We start from the raw sequence: 25,112 nt of genomic DNA on the forward strand, positions 1-25,112 counted from the left end.
GAGGGCACGTTAGAATATAGTAAATATTGTAGATGCAAGACCTTTTATGAGAGAGGCTTAACTCTAATAAAACCTACATCTGCACAGCCACGACCATTTTCTAGGCCAAGCCATGTCCCACACAAGTCAAACCTTCCACATCCTGACATTCCTGCAGGGTCACAGCACGTTTTGAGGAACTTGCGTAGATGGAGGGGTTAGATTTCTCTATAGGTAGTATGATAAATCAGAAATAATCATTATTTTCAACGCAATGCATCTTGAAGGCCCCTACGTGAAAAGATGTCTACCTCTCCTGGAGTGCCTTGTTGAGTATCTCCAACACAGCAGTGGTTACTTCCCTCTACATGAAGTACAAGCAGCAATGAAGACGCATGCCGACAAGCAAAAGTATCTCGTTAAAGGGGCACTAACGAGAAAAATATGTTGAACTGTATTAGTACGTTATGCGTCTACAACATGAGGCCATAAGCAAGAAAAGACGCCATGACAAAGCGAGGGTGGCACCGTGAACTTAAGTTCTCATGTCGGCTCGTTGTGACGTCACAAATTTAGACAGCATCTGTTAAACCCCAGTTAATTTTTTGTCATTAAAGATGGACTATCTTTCATTTTAAGAGAGGCAAGGGTTGAATTTGGCAAGTTTCATGAACATTTACTGCACCACAACGACTGGAACATGAGAAAAAGCTTTGAAAATAACATCGCATTGAAATACCGGTGCCGAAGTTTCAGTGCAAAATTAAAGAAATGGAAGTCTGGCCTGCATTTTCTCTTCCAAGTAGACAACCTCTTACTGTGAAAATTGAACACAATAGAATATTTTTCTTTAGGGTCCCGCTAAGGCATGGACAAGTACGTGTACAAATGTGACAGGTAAAGGAAAAAAATTCCATCTAATAAATTGGTGAAAACGTATACAGAATCAGGTGCACAGCCGCCGACTCTGTATACGTACGAGTTGTAGTAAGAAACTCTATGGTCAGGACTCCATGCAGGCTGACTAATGAGGTGCATGTCACAGCTTAACAAGGAGGTAAGCGATTCACTCACGCTCGCTTGCGGGCCCCATAGCTTTCATCGAGCGCATCACCACCCTTGGGGTTGACAACCGTGTGGCCTTGCTCGTCGCGGTCGATGCGCACGTTGAAGCGGTTCTCAATTTTGGCCTCGGTGAAGGCTGTCCCCGCCAGGTGGTCGAGGCGCTTGAGGAACTGGTCATCGCTTTCATTGGGCTGCTGCTCAAGACGCTCGGGCAGCGGCTTGAGTGGGCGCGTCATGCCGCGCTGCTCAGATTCCATCTTGCAGCGCTGCACTGCATAGAATGGTAAAAGGCACGGGTCACAAACGCTAACAATTAATTAATTTATTAAATACCAAGGCTTTATGTGCCCAAAACACAATCTGATTATGAGGCACTTTATGGTAGGAGACTCAGAATTAATTTTGATTGTACCTGCAGTTGTTTAGCGTGCATCTAAATCTAAGCTTGCAACCATTTTTTTATTTTGCCTGCATTAAGAAAGCGGCCGCTGTGGCAGCGATCAAACTCACGACTTGCTCCAGCCGCACAAAAGTACAAAAAAAAACTGCAGCACTTGTGTGGTACAGTGCCTGAAAGCTTGGTTCCTAATAAACAGCCGCTAGACTGAGACATGACATTACGTTGAGACAGGGCACAATGTTGAGAAATGACAATGTCTAGGAACGTGACACAAGTTAAAAAACACACTGTCGTGTTCATACTGCTGCATGACTCGCATTTTGAATGCAGTCAATTTCACTGTGTTTCCACTCTTTCATGAGATGTACTCGCTATGTTAAATCATTTGTCTAATCATTGTTACCTAAGTCATGAATGCCACGGCTGCCTTCAAAATGACAAGCACTTCTGATCGGCTGCACATGACATGTGCAGCAATGTTTGAAATGGCCCGAATGACTGTCAATTTTCTAGAAGGCTTCACAATGCAGCCCATTTAGGGTTGAGTTGCGTGTAATGTAATTGTAAGTCATGTAAGTGTGAATTGTACTCTTTCTTTAGCAGGCACAAGTAATCCAATAAAATTTAAATTTCTCCAGGTCTTTATCACCTGTCTGCATGCCCATGTCGGTCACATCCACACGACAATACAATGCCCTAACACCACATCAAGACCTCAGCAAACTTCGCAATACACAGGGCACCGACAAGCACAGACACAAATCATATGGTTAAATGTCTCCTTATTTACCAGTGGTAAACTCAGACAGGACAGACAAAAATATATGAGGGACAAACGCAGCGTATCAGCTAGTATTTTCTATGAAGCAATGCTCACAAGATGCACAAAGAGTAAGTGGCAATTGTCATACAGGATCATATCCCTCAAACTTGCACTTGTACACAAGGCAGACATTTCTTTTTGACGGAACTACACACAGAGCACTAATGCAAATACAGTCGAATGCCTTTACGATAAAATGACCTATATAATGAAAGAATCAAAAAATCCTGGCCAAATTCTTATTTTTCACAAGTATTGTGAAAGCCCTACAACGAAGTTGCCTGTATAAAAATAAGTGTAGGAGTCCTCAACTGTCCATTTGTTGCTTTACAATGAACCCACTCTCTGTCATCTACGTTCTGTACATTGACCTTTGCTTAACCCGACTGATAGTTTGGTGAGCTCATTGCCGCTCTTCTCGTGACCCTGCACCGTGCATCATGCACTGCTGAACTGTTTTGCATTGTGTGAACGGTATGTTCTCATTTGCTTTATGTCATGTTCCTACTTTCTGTTTTGTAGTCTTGTATTTACGCATGTCATGTCAAGAGACCTCTTGCTGGTAGTGGTTTGATTAAGGTTTAGTTCACTGCTTTCTGTTTCTTTGGTGCAGTAAAATTTTTGTGTCGTACATGTCCAAACTGCTTCATCCTCTTTTGGAGCCTCTGGGGTTTCACATCACAGACCCATTCCAAATATAGTCGAACCCAGCTATACCGAACTCGCAAAAAAAAAGCCTATCATTCCGATATAGAGCATAATTCAATATAAGCCTGCTCAAGAACTGGATATCATAAAAGCACATACCATTTATAAAATCACTTTATTGATGAAACAGCCTAGTTTCGCATAGAACAGTCCTGTATTTTCTTCTGCTTGGACAGTTTCGCTGCCTGCGACGTACGCACTTCTCCACATTGTCTAAGAAGTTGGAGCAGCTGAGTCAGAGCAACTGAGGCGAAAACGAATTGCCTCTGGTTGTCAATAAGATCAGATGAAGATTAGTGGAAGTTTGTCACACGTGTTGCTTTTTTGACGGGCACACAACCACACAGTTTTCTTGAGTATGCGCACCTACGCAGTTTGATTACACTATGGATGTACATATCAGTGTAAGAGCAGGGACATTTGAATCTTGCGAAATATTCTCATGTGCGCATTTTCAAAGCCTTGAACTATAACAATGGATCAAATTGTCAATTCTTATAAGTTTATTTCCTTCTTATTGCTGTTATTCATGAATGAAGAGTACATATATACCAACGCAAAATATTCTTTTCTCACTTTACACTCACCCTAGAAAAATTACGGTGAATGTTCTTTGAAATAAGTCCCTAAGAAGAATTGGAATCTGCAATTAAAAAATCGGCCCGGAGTGGTCGCATATGGTGAAAGAAATCGACCCTCAAAGGGTTAATGAAGCCAGCAGCGCCAGGCTTTCCCGCCACCGCGAGGGAAAGCCAACTTCTGGAGGCATTTTTCCGCCGCCTGACGTTTAACATATCGGGGGTCGATGCTATTTTTGTTCGATGTAAATGTAAGTTGTAACTATACCGTGTTCAGAAATTGTTCGATATAAAGAATAATTCAATGTAAACGGGTTCGATATAGTCGGGTTCGACTGTATATTGACGGTCTCACTCGCACGATAAGAGCAGCGAGAGCGGTCCCAAGAAACTTCTGGTGACGGGCCTTACCAGTCTGCTGCGCCGGAACACAAAGCGTGTTTTTAAGTTCCTTCACTGTGTGAAAAGTCTATTTTTAAGTTTCGAGACAAAAGACATATGCATTACACCTTAAAATTAATACACAAAATCTCATATAACTTATGGCAACCTTGACTTGTAAAACTGTTGTTCTGTACAGAGGAAAAGCGTTGAAAATCTGCGGGCTTAGATTTTAACACACTCTTGCTACTTGATATAGCCATCAATGCTTTTCTTGGTCACTAGATGTAGCGGACTATGTCAGTGAGCAAAACCAGAAGTCGTTCAGGGCCTATGTTTGTAAACAGCGAAAGGATCTATAAAGAACCTGCAGAACAGTACCAAGACAAGAGAAATGCAGATGAGGATAGCAGACAGTTGAGGGTGAGATGAGACAAGAAAATTCACAGTCATAGTATTTCACAGGCATAGGGTACTGCCTGGAACTGAAGTGCAAGACAGGGTCGATTGTAGATCAACAGGAGAGGCCTTTTACTGCAACAGACAAACAGGCTACTGATGATGATGGTACTGTCATGAAGTGATGTGCAGGCAGGCAGATGCAGGCAGGTGACGAATGTGCAGGCAGGTGACGAACTGAAGAAGCAACTCTACCGGATGAATTTAAGAACACTAAACAAAGATACAAATATGCAGCAGTGAAATTGAGAGCATGGTCGTCTGCTAATGAATTGAGCAACACAGCTTCCAGTTGGCCACTATTTCGCTGCTCTGTCAGGCACTCTAGGTCAACTGTAACGGTCTTCAGGGACCCACTTAAGCTGCCCAGTGTGGCTTTTAGCCCTGAAGACCAACCTGATTTTCTGAATAAATAAAGGTAGATTGGTTGGTTGAAAAAAAAAAGAACACTGGCATTAACTGCAACAATTCTGGAACTTCCCTAAACACATAGCATAGAATTTGATAGGAAGAAAGCTGTCCTTCTGGAAATGGCTGTAATATTCATGACACAAGACAGTTTTCATTTTCGACACAAGTCCCTTCACAAGCTAAGGCCCTCTTAGTAAACTCCACCACAAGAGGCAGCTAGAAGTTGAAGCCGGATGAGGACTTTGGAGTGCTCACCTGAGATGAGGTTCTTGGACGCCTTTCGCTTCCTGCGCCGCTTCTCAGGCTCGTCACCGTCATTCATGCCATCGAACAGCACCTTGAAGCTGCGTGGAACCTCCTGTTCCAGATTCTTTGGGGGTCGGTTTGCACGGGGACTGCAACACAAGGAAAGCACCACAGGCACATCAAACGATGGCCTTCTACCACTGAGACCACCCCCACAGCGCGATTAAATGAGACTATCTTTCTTGTTACATGCCAACCTGTGAACATTAGTATTCATATTAGTGTTCATAAATACACAAGACTGAGAAAGGGGCATGGAGGGGGGGAGGGCGATTGCACCAGTTTTTTTAGTTTTTTTTTAAGCTTTTCCCTGCGCAAACAGCTTTTGTAGGATACATATGTGCTTTATTTCAGGTCATTTACCTCTAGATGCCCCACACAAGCAGCAGCAAACTTGACATACAAGAGACTGGCAATTAGCAAAGCATTGTTTTTAGACCACAGTGACTTTCTCAGTGACTTTGCTGGTGCCAACTTGACCTGCTTCAGGAGCTTCCTTGTATAAGTTTGCTCGAAGCAAGTACGCCTCTCGTGTTATTTAACTAACTTCTGTTATCTCACTAAATCTTGTGTTATCTCAGCAGAAGATTTGTAGAGCAACCAGTGAACGTCTTTCAGAAACAGAATTTTTTGTTTTTATCTTGAGGCAACTTTCGTAAAATTGTAAAGAAAGTTTAAACTCATACATATTTTCAGAAATTCGGGCGAGTAGCCAATACAATGTTATCATGTGAAAGCACAAATTCTTTATCTGCAGATGGGCTAGCACCTGCCTGAAACACAGGCACAACCCACTGAAGACTGACACTTGCAGAAGCAGACCTCGACATCCTCCTGGCTCACCTGTGGAACACGGGCCTCATGGCTTAACCACAGAGTGTAAAACACTCTTCTGCTCTCTTCAACCCAGATGTTACCAGATTATAAAAATAAGTGGTATTTCTGAATGAAAACCAGCTGGTGGACCACAAAAGTAATGTGGCATTGAGTTTGTTGACCAAATGGTTTAATGATGGAGCAAACCTATCCAAAACAGCACGCTGCAGGGACTATGACAGGTGCCATGTCGGAGAGCTCTCGACTATCTTTTGAGAATCTGGGTTTTCTTAATGTGTACCAAAAGCTCCGTAGATGCACATTTGTGCATTCTGCCTATATCAGAACATGGCTGTGTGACAGCCCGTAAGCCTTTACAAGGATTCTACCAGGAAATCATTATTTTTCGAGGTATGGTGATGAATGCGTCTACAACATGTAATGTTATGTGCTTATTTTGAATATGAACTCCATTTTTGTTTGACCCCATTGGTTGCAATTTTGTGCGAGCTTCGTTTAATTAATTTTCTGCAGAGACTTGCAAAACATCAGCTTTTCATGTTTTGCTCAACAGAGTTCAATGGCTTCTATGCAATTCAAGGAACATCATAAGACCAACAATGACCAATAACCTTATTGCTCTGTCTATCCTAGAAAAAGTGCTGTAAAATTTTGAAATTGAACCTCGAGAGTGTTCTTCTGAAGCCTGACTGTGGCCACCTTAGGCGACTAGTGCAAGCTTGGTTCATGTGGCCAGAGCCTCCACTGCAACCAGCTTTCCTTGTCCTTGCCACAAAATGCAACAGAGAGGGCACTACACTGCTCCTGGTAACATTCACGGTCATAAGGTTAAACAAATTGCACTCAACCTGTAACATTATTTTCTTTGCCATTCAATATCTTGTCAAAGTTGACAAATGTGGGTACTTCGAAATTATATTTGAAGATGCATCATTTGCACTTTGTATGCATTGTTTGTATCTGAGGGATAAACTCGTACACTGTAACACTGGCACAGTATGCACACCTGTGAGAAAAGTACAGGGACTAGGGATCCCACAATAAAACTGATTTTTATGCCTACTTATGCATGTTAAACTGAGAATGAAGACTGCAGTCCAAACTCAGCATTGTGAGCTTTCCAGTGCTTCTGTGAACTTTAGTTTGTGTCTGAGCTACAGCAGAATACTTTCCAATGGAAATTAATGAATTGAACAGGCTGCTTGATTACACTGCAGCTTCAGCATGTCTTAAAGGGACACTAGAGAAAAATCCGTTCAGACCGATAAAGTATTCTTTTACAACTCCACTCCTTGCAGTTTCAGAATAGGTCGTAAATTAGAAGAGAAAATGAAGGTCCAAAGTTCAAATTTTGCAAAATTTCATGCCAAAACCCCGACACCAGCACCTCAGCGTGATGTCATGGATTTTAAAGTATTTTTTTCACACTTGAGCCTTGTTGGCACAATAAAATTTCCCGAAACTTGCCATACTGACTTTGGCTCGTTTATGCAGTCCATTTTTTACCGACAAAGAATTAACTAGGCTATAGCAGGCGCTATCAAAATCCATGTCATCACGGCGAGTTGGTGTCAGAACTTCAAGGTGGTGTCGCCACCCATGTTTACTTCTTGCAACTTTTCTGGCTTACCGAGCGTCTTCTCGAGGCAAGAGTGGATTATTCTTTTTTTTTTTGGTATACAAGTAAAAACATTCTTCGCTTTAGAGTCCTTCTATTTCAATTATTTTGGGAAGAGTGAATGGCTTGGTGCTCACAGACATCATATAGTGTCACAGTAATGTTACTGCAAGATGAACTAGTTCTGCATTATTTCTCTTTTCATGATATACCTCATGTGTTTCCTAGCTACTCCTGCTGTAGGAATGCCTTCTGCTGCTCACCATATTTATTATTTTTACAGTAATACAGTAGCCCTGGGAGGGTTCAAAGTATCACTAAATGAAATGTGACCACTACACTCACATCTTTTGTTTCAGTTTTGAGGCAGCTGATTTATTATAGAGTGAACAAAACACACCAACAGTAGAAACCATGATTTATTGCAAGCAGACACACTGAATAAATTTTAACAGCTTTATATTAGCACTGTAACATCAATGAACTTCCACTCTACATATCTACCACAACTTTAACATTAAGGAAGCTCCTATTTCAAGATATTTTTGTACTTTTCTCAGAAAGATGCAATAGACTTTGCAAAAACCTGTGAGAAAGTTCAACTGGATAGATAATAGAAATGTTTGATCAGAAACTCTGCAAGACAGTTATTGACACCTTACTACTGTATGATTAAATTTCCTGCCTTTTAATTTGCATTTCCCACTTTAATTATTGGACCCACGTGCAAGAACATGCAAATCCATCACAATGTTGGAATTGAGATGAGAAGCTTGTTTGAATTGGCAAGGTAGCAGTAGCAGAGGCCGACACCAGTACTTCACTACTTGTATCATGGGGACATACGCGATGTACGATGCTTGCCGAGGGAAGAACATCGATTAGAGGACACGAAAGTACAACACATCTCTATGTACCTATAAGGCATCATACCCCCTGTGTCGTAGTGGTACACCAATTCGAGGAATTGCCCAAGAATTAGCACATACCCTGCTGCTCATACCCTGTGCTCAAGTTGTCTGTTCCAGTGACCCACATTGTCTACCGGGCTAGACAGCAAGTAGTCTTATTCAGGCAACATGCCCAGGTGTCATTGCAATCCCAAAATATAGTCGGCAAGGAAATGACAAATGCCAAACCACAGGTAAGAGGCTAAGAAAACCTTTTCAATGGCACAGCAATGATGACAAACCATGATGCAACGCATTTCTTCTCTCATCCTTCTTTTTAACCTTATGATGTACAACCATGGGCTATGTAAAAGGGAGTACTAAATTACTTTCCAAGCAATGATTGCTCTTCATTCTTAAGTGTCATGTCAATCATCGAGACATGTCACTTCAGGAATTATTCAAGGCAACATCTGTTATTTGTGTAACGTGTTGTTTGAACAGACGACTTAAAGCTTAGAGAAATAATAAAACACGTAAGCCAAATGTCTGAACGTTCTTGTTTTACTTTTCACCCCAGCAAGAGAGAAGTACTTCCATTTCGCCTGCTTGTTCCCATGTCGTGCAGTTGCGCACAGACGCTGAAACTATGTCATTTTATACTGTGCTCCAGCACGGGATCATGCTCTGTGATTCTTTTGTGTCTGCCTCAGTACGTGTAGCACTGAATTGTACCGCTAGTCAGGCGTCGTCCTGCGCGACGCGCAAAATCGTGCGCTGCGTGAAACGAGACAATTGCAACAGCTCGCGCGTGATGCCGTCAACGAAAGTGCACCGCGCCGCAAAAAGCGAGGCGAAAAAAAAAAACTGAAGGTGGGGCCTGTGACATATGCATCGCGCAATCCTCCACTTCCTGTATGGGAGACTGCAGGGAAGGAATTTCGCTTGCAGAGGCTAGACGGGATGAGTGAAGAGTGTCTCGCTTGGCAGTGGAGCTCGCTTGCTGAAATCGGGTTTGCGGCACTGAAATATTTCTGTCGGCTATAATGAGCCAACTTGAAAAATTTTTGCAGCAGAAGGTCCCCTAAAGGGCACGTAACAACTTCCAGCGTATATAACCAAAATTTGCTATGGGGCCTGGAGAGGGGGCCCTTTAAATTCAAACAAGATGAGCAAATAAGCATCACCTATCCTACGTGTTCAAACATACAGCCTCACGGAACACATCTACATTCTATGTGCGTGTAAAATCACCGAGAACATTTGAATACACATGCTGCTTGTCAATTTGCATCAGTGTGCATGGTTACAGTGTGCATCAAAAGCTTATGGGGCACAAAATTTGAAGAAAAAAATCCTGGTTATTTGCAAACCTGGCCACGCAGCTTAGGTTTAAGATTCGCTACTCATGCCAGCACACACAACCAACACATTGCAGCACTGTTTCACTGGCTTCATGCTAAATATGTGCTGAAATTTGGCTTTCTCTTGCGATGTACATGTAGTAAACTTTTGACGGTGACTGTACATGATTAACAACGTACCTGCTATTAGTCTTGCACAGAAGCAGCACATAGACCTTTTTCAAGCTTACAGAGTTCCCAGAAGACTTCTGGTTAAGCCGTCAAGAGCAACAGAAGTTACATTGGCCTATAAACTTACAGGACCCTCCAGCTGGCACCAGCTTTGTTGGAGAATTGGAGTATTTGACAATGAATTGTATTGTTAAGTGCAACAACAAAAAAAAAAAAAGCCCGCGCCCGAGTTTGATGAATTGCGCATTCTTTTTTCTGAAAACATCAAGAATATGAGCCTGCAGTGTAGTATGCGGCAAAATACTTTTTTTTCTTGGCTAACATGACTCTCGTAAATGGCTGACCGGAAGTTCTCTGGGGTCATAAACGCAGTGCTGCCACATCGCGGATGAAAAAGGTCTATAGCTCCCAATATTCTATAGCAGTCATTTAGAAACAAAACCACTCTAAAAAAGAAGAAGTCAATAATCTAATAATTTCATGGTTCGGCCTCTGGACTCAGTGCCATATTGTGCAACATTTTTCACATTACAGGAGGCAAGAAAAAGAAAAGCTCTTGTACACTATCACAATGTCTTCTAAATTGTCTCGTACAGTTGGGCCTGTTTCTGCATTGTGTATTTTAAGCAAAGAGAAGGACAAGTACAAAGGTCATCAAAAGTTTTATATGGGAAAAAGACTTGGTTTTCTTCTCATAGTGTTTTACACTGGTCGCTGCAGCAGGTTTGCACTTTCCACTGGCCATTTTCAGATCGACCACTCCGTGCAAGATTGTTCTCACTTGCTCCACCGCAGAGGCGCCAATTTGGACAAATACAGGACAAGAAGCACACTTCACTTCTACCTTCATGTTCATTGGTGCCCACTGGCGACTTTGCTTGCCATGGCAACGTACATACAGGAAGTCAGAGATGATTTTCAGAACCGGTTTGCAAAACTTCTGTGCTAAAACTTCCTGTGCGATTACCCACGGAAGCATTCCTGCTCTCCACTGGCAGATTTGGTTAGGTGAAATCCAAACATTCGTTCCAGAATTTCAGAGGCTGCTCCGGGGATCACCCAATAGAAAACACCAATAGTGTCTTTATGGCGCATCAATCTCGGGCATCAATTGCTTAGCACTTCAGTGAGTTTCGATTAGGTTAAGAGTTGACAACCTTGACGCTGTAACAAAAAATAATGTTTACGCATAATATATTTCATGCCTCATAAATATACGACAGTCGCCTGCTTCCGCAAGAATGCACAGCCACTTATGCAGCATCTTTGGTAACACTTCGCTTTTGTTTGCGCAAAGGCTCATGCCACTTATAGACAGTGTTAACGGACACAGGGTGCAACTCTCGATCTAAGATGTTTGAGCACCACACATTTATGGACAGATAGCTCTAAACTGAACCTCTTCTCAGACCATTAGATGCTAGGGACGGTTACAGTGCGCAGAAGTCACCAGCTGTCGTTGAAAGTAATGCACTTATGCATGATGATGAAACTTATGCAAACATTTTTCTGAAAGAAGCTGAGTGCACTCTTTCACAATGGTACTGAATCACTCATCAGGACGACTAGATGAAGTGTTGGGAAAGTTGGTCAGGACCACACAGATTGCAAGCATTTCCCTCGCTACTGGAAGCAAAGAAAGTGGGACAGGCTGCTGAAATATGCGATAGTCCCTTATCTTGGGGATCACAAGCTCTATATCTTCACGCAGAGACACTATGTCATCCACTGTCAGCACACTCGCACTCCCATGCTGTCCCAGAAGCCATGAAACATTTGGTGGAAGGCCCATTTCATGCAAAATGTCTTGAACTGCTATGTCCCCGTCACCCATCTTGCAGCTGTCGTCATACGCCTTTGCAAAATGTCTAGCCGATGCCATGTCCATGGGAGGGCACACAAATATTGTGGCACTACGAGAAGAGATTGACGTCACTACTTTGCCAGTGTCTGAAAGTTCTTGCAGTTCGGGGTGGGAGTCAGTTGGACGGCGATCGCAGTTGCTGACAAATTCTGTAGCACTGCTCACCAATGGTGCACCTCTTGCACGTGTACAATGGCCAGAGCGAAGATGATGCAGGTGCCGGTAGATGAATCTGGTCCAAGTCAGGCAGATATTAGAGACTGTATTGCATGACACGTGAAACCGGAAGGCTAAGTCTGGCTCAGGCAGCCCCAGCCGGTACCGAACAAGGAGCAAGAACAGCCTGTTGCGGTCAGAAAGGAACCTACTGCTCCACGATCTCGTGTGACTTCCGACTCTATTGCCAGCCAGGCGCTGGTAGAGGTCCTCGAAAGTTGCGTAATCAGGGAGGCCAGTGTAGAAGTTCACGTGCTTACAGCTGTGCCGAAAGCTCTCAATGGAGAACTGCCACTTCTCCAGCTTCTGGCACTTCTGCTCGAGCAGCTCCACTGTCCTTGCTAATTTGTACTTGTCCTTCTTTGCATCATTTGCCTCCTGCCTATACCACTCCACGGCCTGTTTCATCTGTTCAATCTCCTTTTCCAGCTGCAAGACACGTTTCTGAAGCCCGTTCAACTCGAGAGACTGTTCTCCGTTGCTGGGGTGAGCATCCCCCGAGTGGCCCAAGCGGACAGCACTTGGCAAAGCCTGGCTGGGACAATATACAAACTCAGGGGGAACCTCTGTGGCTGTTTCTGAGAGCATTTCCAAGGCAGCGTCATCCGGAAGAATTGCCATGCCATCTTCTGAATTAATGGGCATGTTGGTGTCTGAAAAACAGCCCATGCTTGCATCCGTGTCGGAATCGGACTCGTACCCACCGGACGCTACTATTTGCACACTGCAGTGGGATAGTGCCTGTGGTGAACTGGTATCTTGGTTCGACATCTCAGATGGCTCATCGCACGATGCATGGTCAGGACCTACACCTACTTCCTTCTCCACTCTATTCCCGGAAGCAGGCTTGCAGTATGTGTGCACGGGGTCCACAGTTGCTCTCTCCTCAACGTCATCTTCACATTTCTCAACTTCATCTTTGCATTTCACCTCAACGACGGCGGAGTTTATGTTGGGAACCAACTTGTCGCCGCGACACACTCCGGTGTCCAACACAACTGCGGTAAACGAGGTCTGACCGAGCTGTGGCCGAACGAGATGGACGGCAGAGGTACGCGGGACTGTCGCGATGAGCAAAGCTGCGTCGGGAACTGGGCGAGAGTGCCCGGCGGCGCCTTTCTCAGGCACCCTGCCAGCGAAGATGTGGGGCACGCTGCCATCCTTGAGGTAGCGCTTGCCGTTCACATAGCCGCGGTAGTAGTCGTCCTCATCGAAGTGCCTTGAACACACTTTTGTAGCTCGGTGGAACTTGAGATCTCGGTCCTCGTCCTTCGTTATGGCATCCAGCCACTTCTGCAGCAGATCCTTGTTCCCATAAGGCAAGCGGAAAAATGAAACCTGCGCAAAATTCAGTTCACTGTCATCAAAATGCCTGGTTTCATCAGTCGAGTGTCACGCTAATTTCATTCTTAACGAAAGTATGAAATGAGAAAAGGCAGGGAGAACAAGATAGAAGATGGGATGAGTGCTCTTTTACACCGGGAGTTTACTAGGGAAATCATGCAATTTATGTACATGTCAGAATAACACTTGGCATGCAACAAAGGCCACACCCCCACGCAACACTGCTTTGAAGTACATGCACCAGCTCTCAGCAACACCATCAATATTGAAAGCATCTGCTTAGCCTTAGTTGGCACTAGTTCACCTTTGTAGAAACAGCACTAAACACGATGACACATAGTAGTGAAGGATGGGAAAGGTGCCACTAACAACACTCATCCCATAACACTGAAAATGTTGCAGAGATACTGCATCTCAGATTCAAAGAGAGATATCAATGTGTCACTCACGCAGTTGTATTCTTTCTGCTTTATTAAAAATGTTACTAGCATCTGACATGCAAGGATGTCCATGCTCTTTTCAAAAATTCAAAACTCACACAGTCATCGTTCACACCCACACGCAGAGACATGCACGCTTATTAAATGAACACTGTCTTTATTCTTAACAATAAATGTGTGGCCCTTAGCAAATGCACAAGTGACACACTATCAGAGTATGCATCCGAGATGTGGTATCTCGAGAATGTTTTCAATGCTATGCAATGAGCGTCCTGATCATTGGGATAGTGTGATTGCGCAGGTGGGGGACGGGGCATATAAAGTCACACCACCTTCAGAGAATGTGTCGTCTTGTTTAGTACCATTTCTACTCAGATGGACTTCATTGTATTCTAAAGGAGCCAAAGAGTGAACTTGGAAAATGACAAGGACATAGAGTGAGCAACAACAACTTGAACATAACAAAATAATTTGAAATATGCGACGTAACAATATCAAATACGGCACCGGTGTTTCCATTAAAAAAATGAATCTTGAATTCCATTTCCTTCTTTGATAATCAATCTGTTGGCATGAAATTATTCAAAATAAAGTTCTGGAAATGTTTTATCAGTCTAAACTAAATGCTCCCATGCAGTGTCTCTTTCAAAGAAATGCTAAATAATATGCTAAATCAGTTTGTAAATCGTAGAATATCCTCTCAAAACCATTCCATCCATTTCGCAAGAAAATGGTATGAGAAATGACCAGACACGAGATCTAACTTTCCTTCCAATTCATGCTCAAACCAGCGACTGCACAGACCTCATAACATTTTTGCATACTTGGACCATTCCAGTGTGGTAAATGTAATTGAAAGTTGATACATTTCAGCCTTTGCTACCTTCAAAATGCGACACAATCCTTGTTCATCAATACCAATGAACCAGTTTTGACCAGACGCAGAGAAAAGCTGCATGTTCCACAAGCACCTCCATGGCCAATACTTCTGAGGCTAGATTCCCTTGTACATGCACACACAATACTCAAGAAAGCGGATGGAAGGATAGCAGTCACAGCAGTTGAGCAGCACATACCAAATGCATGGCACGCTTGGCCTACTACCATTGCGGCGGATGTGGGACATTCTTGTATCATGTTCAAACATGGCCGTGAATGTATTGAAGCTAGACCTAGTACACATATACAAATGCCGCAGAAAGCCAGTGCAAGGATGACCATCACAGTAGCTCAAGAGTAGAGCACTAGATCTGTAATGTAGGAGATGCCTGTTTCAACTCCTACTCGTGGCAAGTGGTGTGCTCGTTCACTTCCATTTCCCTTTTCCTTATTGTTTGTACATTTCAACCAAAAATAACTTAATTTCCCCATATGCTTTTCCTGGCTTCATTATCTGTTGCCTTCATGTGGTGGGATGTGGAATCTTAAAACGTTGCATCACTATCCATCTGATATTTCTGTATTCTTTCTGACTTACCAAACCACAACTTACCAAAACATAATGATACCATCTTCTTCTTCAATTGCAGTGTGAAATGACATAGACAGAGACTAGAAGCAGACAAGACAAGCGCTATTAAAGCGTTCACATTGAAAAGAGCCCTGTGTACAAGGCATGTAGTGCTCATCCTGTCTGCTTCCATTCTTTGTATATGTCACTTCGCGCTACAATTCAAGATTATGTTACCGTACTAATTCACCCAACTTTCTATCCTTTTGCATTACATAGCAATACTCTTCTTTTTCTATCTTAATAAATTTCACTCAGAACTTACACTGTTAAGCTTCACTTCAACAAATGTCAAAGAAAGAAAAAGGTGTGACGTAAGTTAACCAAAGCAGGTGCACAACACCCTTTTATCAAAAGCCAAGGCAAGTGTAGACCATCAAATTAAACGTAGCTGTTATTGACCATTTTGAAAATTTAGAGGATGCTCAAGCTTCACCTTTAAGAGGGGAACACGACAGCATTCAAAGATCCCGGACTGCTTCTCACATTCCCCACCAACTGCAGCTTGTGTAACCATAATGTTTACCGGGAAATGCTAGCGGTGAACGCTATGCACAAAGGGGGACTCTTTCTGGCCAAAACGTGGCCTCTTCCGTGGGTCGCGATGGATGGATGGATGCTATGAGCATCCCCTTTGGAACGGGGCGGTGGGTTGCACCACTAAGCTCTTGCTGTTATAGTGCCTAATGTCGTACCTAGGTTAAAGAAAAGAAGAAAAAAAAAAAAAAACCCGGTGAACTCTCACAACCAAATTTTCTGACCCCTTATTGTGAACTATGCTTTTGTACGTCTCCATTTTTTGTTGTTTCCCTACTTTTCTTTCACCAATCTTCCAATCGCCTCTTACTAATCTCTATTGCAGACATGTTTACTTTTCCCCTGCTCTCGCTGAACCCAAGGGCTTCAAGGAGGCCAGTGGTGCCTAAATCGACTGCTGGGCAGATGTCTTCACATTGTAATAAAACATGCTCCATCATTTCCCTAGCTTTACCACAGCAACACATGCTCCTTCTTCCTTCTTGCGTCTCGCTTTATAGGTGCGTGTTCTAAGGCATCTTGATCTCGCTTCTAAATGGAATGAGCTTCCCTTTGAGTTATCATAAATTGTTTCTTTCCTGATTTCATTTTTTCCTCTTAAGTATTAACTCACGGCAGGTTTATTTTCCATTGCCACTGCCCATGAGATTATTTCAACCTCTCTGACTTTCTGCTTGACATTCATTGTTCCTGTGTTGCTCACCCTACAGGCTGCATACTTGCTGGTAAGCTTCCTAGTTCTTTTCCTCCGTTGTGAATCAATGTCTTTCCTGTACTGATACCTGAACACTCTCCCAGCCCATTTAATTTCTTCCAGATACATCAGTCGTGTTTCATAATCAATTTTACTGTGAGCTTCAGTCGCTTCAAAACTTGTCCGGCCGATATCACCCTGCACAGCTTCATTTGTAGTCTTCTTGTGAGCGCCCAACGCGAGGCGACCCACAGACCTTTGGTTCCCGTCAAGTCCTGATTGCACCCCTGATTTAAAGCAAACAACCGCATTTCCAAAAGTAAGTCCTGGAACCATTACACCTTTCCACATACCTCGGAGCACCTTTTACCTATTGTATCCCCATAGAGCTCTGTGCTTCATTATGGCTGCATTTCTCTTCCCCTTTACTGTTACTTTTTCCTCTGTTTCCAGATATCTATTGCCTTCATTTATCCATATACCAAGTATTTATATTCTTTTACCCGAAGTATTTCCTGGCCCTGTATTTCCACTGTCTGTTCACTGTTTCCATTGAATACCATAACACCTGATTTTCTAACACTAAATTTCAAACCTAAATTGTTGCCTTCCTGTGCCCAGATATTAGCCAGACGTTGCAAATCACTTTGTTGTTAGCTAGCAAGACAATGCCATCCGCATAAAATAAGCCTGTAAGCTGCTGCTCTACTAGTGTGCCCACCCGTTTGTATAAGATTAAAGCTGATATTACTTTCTTCTAGCGCCCTCTCCATCCTCACCACGTACATCGTAAACAGCAGTGGTGATAAAGGGCACCCCTGCCTCAGTCCCTTGTTGATATCAACTTTCTCCTCGCTCCTCATCCCCTTGCATTCAATGCAAACGGTATTTTCTAGGTAAATCTCTCTCAAAAGCTGTAGACAATCGTCACCTAAACCTTCTCCTTCCAGAATATCCCCCAAACAGATGCGGTCTGTTGTCATACGCTCTCGTGTAATGTCTAAAAAGACCACGTATAACGGTCTGCTTTCTACTCTTGGTATTTCAATACACTGAGTAAGAACAGATAAGTTATCAGCCAAATGCCTACCAATTCCGAAGCCATTCTAATGTTCTCCCAATATGCCATTACTTTCTGCCCATGCTTGCAGCTTTGATTGCCTGCATTACTAGCCTGTATATTACTGACGTAATGGTCAACAGTCTATGCGAGGGAATATCTTTCTCCCCCTTACCTTTATAAATTAAATTCATGGAGGCGATTCATAGAGCGATAAATTGCGGAGGCGAGCGCCATCTGGAGATGTTTCAAGGAACCGGGCGTGCTTGTTCATGGCCTTTAATATTTGTGCGTGCCGACATGCGCAAATTTCGAAGGCTATGGCCACTCTATGAATTTTAGAAATGCTGGAAAATGGGCTTGTGTTTGAGTTTCCACGTAACAGAACTACATTTTCTTGTATATTCAAACCACAATCTCACGATATCATGTCTGTAGGTTGTGTGTAAGTCGTAATTTACCATTTTTCCTATGTATTCTACTTTGAGAAATTCAATTAGTTCAGTAACTTCTTTGCACTACACGGAGGGCCTGTGTGGTTGGGTATGCGTGGTTCGGAATTATTTTTGCCAAAATGACGGTCGACACTGGACGCCGGACTTTCTGTGACATGGCGCCCTTAACGCTATTGTGTCAATTCAGCAACCTACACAATTGGACACACACACAAAGAAAAAGTCAAACCTCATGCTTTCAATAAGACAGCATTTAAAGCTGACTGCACATTCGAAGTCTCTGCAGCAGTGCTGAATTACTTTACTGCTGGACAAGTTAATACACATCATGCAGGGTGACCGAAGACATGCACTGCCATGTTAGGAAAAAGCTTGTCGAGCACTTGCAATTTCAATATTTAGTACTTTAGTATTAAGTATTACAAGCCATGGGTGTGTAACCCAGAAACCACAGCAACTAGTGCTCCAACCACAACAGCTGTATGCAGTCGGAAGCAATGAGTACTGAACCCGTACGGCAGCGCGCGACAACCTGATCTTTATTGAACACCCCAATCTTGGTCCAACCAAGTTAATAACTAGTTACAGAATGCTATGTAGACTCGTTTTACTGTCTCGTAAATGTGACAGTGTCTTTGAAGCTCCCTTCCATTTTACACTTCCACAGTGGTTCACGTAGCACTCTGCCTACATTACCAGCAAGACTGGCAAGTCATAAGTGACGGATAGCAACACAGGAATAAAAACGAGCTGAAGGAATCATTGCATTACTCTAGCATAATTGTATTCTCCCGTATTTAGTTTGCTAGGTCTATTTGCACCAAAACAGGCCTTACAGTATCATCTTCCAAGTCCATAAAGGGAACCTGAATGATTTTGATGATTTTGTACAAATGTACCGAGTTGTTAGGGTAGGTCCTTCTGATCACTAAGTGACACATGTAAGCCTTCCACGTAAAATGTGTAATTTATTATAAGGTTCTAAAAATGTGTACCGCTACCAACTGCAGCGGCGCGGCTCCCCTGAGTTTTGAGCCACCCCATCCTGATTGACGCATTTGGCCCAACTGACATTAGTCGGGCAAGTTATCTGATTGGCTACCCAGGTCACGTTACCTAAAATTTTTCCATGTTTATGGTGAACAAATGCTGTTCATAATAGTTGGAATGTTCTTTAATTCATTTGTACAAAAAATTTACAGAAATAGAACACACGACAACTTATCACTATGGACGTCAGACTCTGGAGTTTTGCAAGACATGTAGCGCCACCGGCAGTAATTGAGTAGTGCGAAGCCCGACTTCCTTGCTGAGGTGCCTATGCAGCTAGCGACTGCGAAACAACGATTTAACTAGATTTTGGTCCATATTGCGAGTGTTTTGCGCATTTAACACCCAAACAGAGAGCTATGAATTTCTACGCTAGTCGGACGCGCCGTCTAACTGCCGGTAAGCGCTTGCTGGCTCACTCTTCAGACTGATGGCGGAAACGACGGCAACCGCGATAGCTTCACGCGCTACGAATAAACACCGCAACCGGTGCTACTTTTGTGTTGTAAATTGCCATAAACGTGAAGGACGGAATAACAATGTTCAGTATGCCGATTTCCATCGCGATCGTATGAAGGGGAAAGGCGAGAGCGCTGGATACTGGCCGTTCAACCTGTTGGGTAATCGGATTACTTGCATTCTCCACAATACAGCGGCTCGCATGAGAAAGTGCGACAATCTTGTTCTTCTGTAATTGTGTTGCGTAGCCCTGATGGAGGACCGTGGTGACCAAGTGAAAACTCAAGAATCTGCACCCGCCACTTCGTTGGTAACAGAAAAAAGAATGTTGCGAACCATCCTGGTTATGTGCCATCGATATCTTTACCTTTTAACAGATGTCCGCCTCCGCTTGACGCAACAAGTGGAACAGAGAGATTTGGCAGGCCAGCTTAACCAAACATTTTGGTTCGTTTATGAATTCAAAATCCCGTTCTAGAGCATCGTTGTATCGCGAGCTCATTTCTACTTTCGGTATTTTGTATGTCCTGCGCCGATACAAGAAGCACGCTTCACAATGTGCTGAGCCTGCTCGACTGTGTTTTTCAAATGTGAGCAGTAAAGTTCCTGTAGGAGCACTGGATGAGTAATTGCGAAGTAACGCACGTGTGTAAAGAAAAAAAATATCGCGTTTATTTACATTTATTTGTGCGCGCTTGTTGCTCGAAGCGTCTGCGAAAAGTTCAAATTAAGGTACTGAGCGATGCTGTAGTTCCTGCGAGAAAGAAAGATGCAGCGCGTAGGCACTGTAGGAAGCTTACTTTCATTATGATTGCATGCTGTTTGCCGCCTTGGAAAAGGTTTTCTGTGTGCTGCCCTGGAAAAGGCTATGAAAGGATTTACTCTCTGTAAATAATTGCGAGACAAAACATTACGATAAAATACATAAAGATATAGGAGATACTTTAGTCTTGTGTTCAGGACATATTCAATGTGAACCAATTTGAAATGCTTAGATTTTTATGCTGACATGCCTAGACAAACCTGATGCTCTCTGTACTTGCGAGTTGCAGCACGCCGAAATAACACTTGAGACTATTTTATATTGTACACGTACTTCGCCCTGCTGAGCTTCCTTTCTGAAGCGTGGATGGGTGGAAAAAGCTTTCCAGGTCCTTGATTTTTAGGAAACCGTGCCTCAACACAAACGAAAGAGAAGGGTTCATTGTGGCCTATGCACCTTCGCTTGCGGACAGCTCTCCTTGCACTACTCAGTTCGCGCCAAGGCTCCGATGGGGGCGCTGGTGACGGGTTTTTCCGCAGCGCCGCCTGGGCAGAGTCTGAGGTCTATAGTCAAGCACTTCCAGCATACAGCAACTGTCATCTGCTTGTGTTACAATGTGCTTCGTCTTGATATGAGCCATGCAGTCAGTGTTGGTCTCAAGCTTTCCTTTCATGAGCCCCATAGTTCACCCTTTTTGCGTTGTGCAAATGTAGCAATGAGCGATATGCCAAGCAGTGACATCGTGTCCCTCAGGCAGCAGACGAGCGAAGTGGCTGCAGCGCACCGGGCTGTCGGTGTCTGATCAGCACCAGTATTGATGCATCTGCTATTGTCACTTAAAGCCAGAGGATTACTACCATAACAGAGGGCTTTACCATGTCTTGTATTACGGTAAACACAAACGCAAGTGGACTGACCGTTTTACTGGATGAGCAGAAGCGCAAACGTGAATGACCTGCACGGTACAGCGACCTGCTGGCACAGAGCTCAACCAGACAAACACAGAGCTAATATAGCAGTAACCAAGCGTATTCTACTTCGCTGGTAGCGTAAATTTTCACCAGAAGCACAATTGTGAACCTATTGTCTTTTGAAATGTTTAAAGTATTTTACGCTTGGCCACAGAAATGGTGCAGATAAGCTTTTCTTTGTAGTAAGCAGAAAAATAGCACTGCCTTCGCCTTCAATGAGTTGGCTTGGCTCATCTATCGCCATAACGACGACGACAGGGGCCAGCCAGTTATGACATGGGCTTGTACTTGGGGAAAAACGCAGTACAAACGTAAGAAATGTCTGTACAATAATGGAGACTTATTGCAGCAGCTTTTTATTTTCAAAAGTGGTTGAAAAGGTTAAAATGTAGGTGGTTAACAACAGTTCCAGTCACTGCTGTGAAAGCTCAAAGATTGGCGGCTTTCACAATTTGCGAGGAGGGCTATCGACATCACTCTCACTTCTCAGCAGTGCTGGAGGAGGGACTGTTACCTTTTTAGAGGCTGCTCAGATCAAAAAAATTGTGCTTACTAAATATCCAAGCGCTTTTGGAAGTAACCGCTGCAGATGTAAACACTACCGAGGGTTGGCTTTGCGTTGCGCCATAAAACACTAGGTCCTTAAAAATCGGTTGTCAGTCTCTCTAAAGTTGGAGAGGGGGAGAGGCAGCAAAGTCGGCAAACTCGAATCACGGAGATGGGAAAGCGCATTCTCCCACACATTAGTGGCAAAGATTCCTTGACTGATAGTTCGCGACTAATTTCAAGGAGCGTATTCTTTCTTCCAGTAAATTTTCATTACAGATGCTGCATCCTAAATACGGGTACTGCATTCTGCTATTCCGGTTACGACGACATTCACACACAAACACGCGCATACACGCGCGCACGAGCAGTGCACCTCGAGCACAGAAACTCAGCTCAATGCATGTGCGTTCGCCGCGAATCGTATTTATACGGCTTCGAGTGGACACAAGACGGTCGCTAACTGTTCTTTCAACAATTACGCTTGAGAAAGAAAGCTAGTGAAACGTTATAAGATCTCCTCTCGCTACTGTGGACATGATCACAAAAGCGAAAGCAGACATAAACTGGAAAACTACGCACAATCAAACGTGGCCAGGCAAGGGAAGCAAGGCCCCTTGCTGCAAAATACAGGAATGCAAGCTTACCTTACTTCGAGATTTGTATGCGGGATCCTCGAGTTGCTTCTGTCGACACGACGGTACGCAACAGTATTTTCCCATGGTCAAAAATGGTGCGAATGCGCGAAGCGACATTCAACGTCGACTTCCTCACATGGTGGTTTCTAACGGCTGCGTAATGGCGGATCCCATGTCGGGTTCCTTCGAGATTCGGCAGGTGGCGCGAACTGTTGAACAGGCCTCTCACCGACTCCAGGAGGGGCGCTGGCACAGGCGCTCGGTTTTACAGACGAGACGAACGCTGTGGTGCCAGTAACTAAGCGACGACTCTATGAATGGTGGGTGGCAATACGGCGCCACTAGACTCGGACTGACTATGTCACACTCTTGTGGGCACAGTACTCCCGCGCTGTGATGTATATGTTGTGTGTGGTGCAACGTTTTCTTCTCTTTTTATTCCGGCTAGGACACACTGGTGTGACCGCCCGATACAAAGGGCACAGCCACAGTATCTAGCTATCTATCTACCGAGAAGCTACTGTATACAGGAAGAGAACCTCTACAGTAAATCTAGATTAACAGTTTGGCGACATGTACAACTAACTCGCTTCAAAAGGTGGTACGATCGTATAATCATCCATCCATAGTTCGGGAAAAATAAAAACGCAAAATAAACTAAACAGACATACATTATTACATCTGGCGAGAGATAAGTTACATCTGGCGCAGTTCATCCCGCCTCGTTTGTGGTAGAGGATGACACAAAAATCAAATCCATTACAGCGCCCTACTCTAACGAAAACAGCTACTGCACACACACTGACGATGGACGCGGCTGGGTGATTTCGATCAGCACAACTCACTCGTCTTGCTTCGGCGCACCGGCATCCTTCCGAAAGGGGTCAACAGACTTCAACTTTTTATGTCGGCGACTCTTGGGTATTTTGCGCCCCATTTCGCAGAACAAACGAACTACGCAGTTGAGTGAGGTAAGGCGAGAATCGCCGATACCACGTGGAAGTGACCGCGTTGATTAAACAAGCGTGCTGCTCTGCAACTAAATGTAAACAACAAGCCGAGGCGCAGCGTCGCATTCGGTCAGGTGCTATTAATTGAACCACAATTTGTAGACAAGCACGTAAGAAAACAAGTCAACAAACCGTAATTCTTATTCATAAAATGCTGTAGTTGTTCTTTTTCTGACTACGAGTACATACTATGACGGCATGGTCACATGATATACGGCATGCCCGTCGTCTGCTACCATGGCGACTACGTGCGTAGGAGAACACACACACAAGGCTGTGTATCGTGCTTTCCAAACTAAACGTACGCGAGCAGTTGGCCCCACAGAAAAGTACGCAGAGAACGTTGAACACACTTCTGTGTGACTCAGTGAGAACCTCAATTATGGTGAGTGAATGCGTCAGCTGCTTTGTTTCGTGGAATGTGTGCGGCGGTGCGGTACGTGGAATTCGCGTGATTACGTTATAAGAACGCTGTCGAACGTTATTGGTTACTCCGGCTCAGTTTACAAAAAAAAAAAAATGAAATGTTGACGAAAAGGTGGCTAAATGTTCACGAGTGACATACTATGCTTGCAGCTTTGATTTACATTGCAACACGTATATACAACTGACCTTCATTTTTATTCGAACAACTTGCCCAGACCCAATTCGGATTTTTCTCTCCAAATGCATGTAACACGCAGTAATGATATTATTATACAATTGTGGGACCGGTTGCTATACTTGTTCCATTTGCCAGAGAAAGTAAATTTAGAGTGACTCATTAGCGGAACTTTCATTTATAAGGCCTGGAATTTTTTACGAAAATTTTTGAAATCTGGTAAGAAAAGTGGAAATATTGGTGAAGCGGCCGTTCCCTTTTAGATACGCCCCAGCTTAATTTGTCATCTTTGTTTGCCCCATTCGTTGAAAAACAAAGAAATACAGTCTAATTTACATTATTTAACATATGGTACCTGGTCTACTGAGGAGAAAGAGAGAGACAAATTTAAGGGAACGAAAGACAGGGAGGTTAGCCACTGTGTAAGTATACCGGCTGGCTTCCCTGTGCTGAGGAAAGGGGTAAAGTGAATGAAAGGTGAAAGAATAAAAAAATAATGAATTGAGGAACATTCACACAATAACGCGATGCAACGCGCTACTACTTTCAGAAACTGAGGAGCTTGTAATTGATAGTAATATAGTAGAATTTATTTATAGAAATGCAGTGATATCAACTGCTTTCAATTATCTAGCGCACTATGACAATCGCAGCGATGAAAGAAGTAAACAGTTGCACGTCACCACAGGGCCCCACAGTGTTGTGTTCGTTGAAGGAGACACGTGTGGAAATACACCCGGGGTGTCATTACAGGACAAATCAACCGTAATTTTCTCGGCCTTCACACATACAGGCGAAAAAATTTCCGCCATGTTTGTTGAAATTCAATACCCACTCTTGAGGTTTATGATCGTTGCGAAAATTCTTGGCGAGAATTTATCGTTCCTGCCCAGGAGGCTTAGAAGACACCAATGAACATTTTTTTTTAAAGGCATGTCGCATGATCCAGTCGCTCTGAAGGCGT

At 43.6% G+C, this 25,112-nt stretch overlaps 1 protein-coding gene across 3 annotated transcripts in view; it reads right to left on the bottom strand.

Annotated features, from left to right (window-relative positions):
- LOC126526319 (uncharacterized) overlaps positions 1–23,583 on the bottom strand; it is a 34,189-nt gene extending 10,606 nt beyond the window's left edge. The window contains exons 1-3 of one of the 3 annotated variants that reach the window (XM_050174220.3): positions 23,383–23,583; positions 5,060–5,199; positions 1,054–1,315 (exon numbers count right to left, since the gene is read on the bottom strand). In XM_050174220.3, the coding sequence (XP_050030177.1) occupies positions 1,054–1,315; positions 5,060–5,199; positions 23,383–23,474 (494 nt within the window). In that variant the 5' untranslated portion in view covers positions 23,475–23,583. Of the gene's footprint in view, positions 1–1,053; positions 1,316–5,059; positions 5,200–7,966; positions 13,409–22,546; positions 23,344–23,382 lie in introns of those variants that run through there. The other 2 variants (XM_055068140.2, XM_055068138.2) reach the window with 2 other exon arrangements.
- Between the last annotated feature and the right edge of the window lie 1,529 nt (positions 23,584–25,112).

The sequence above is a fragment of the Dermacentor andersoni genome, chromosome 8 (genome assembly GCF_023375885.2).
Source record: "Dermacentor andersoni chromosome 8, qqDerAnde1_hic_scaffold, whole genome shotgun sequence".
NCBI lineage: Eukaryota > Metazoa > Arthropoda > Arachnida > Ixodida > Ixodidae > Dermacentor > Dermacentor andersoni.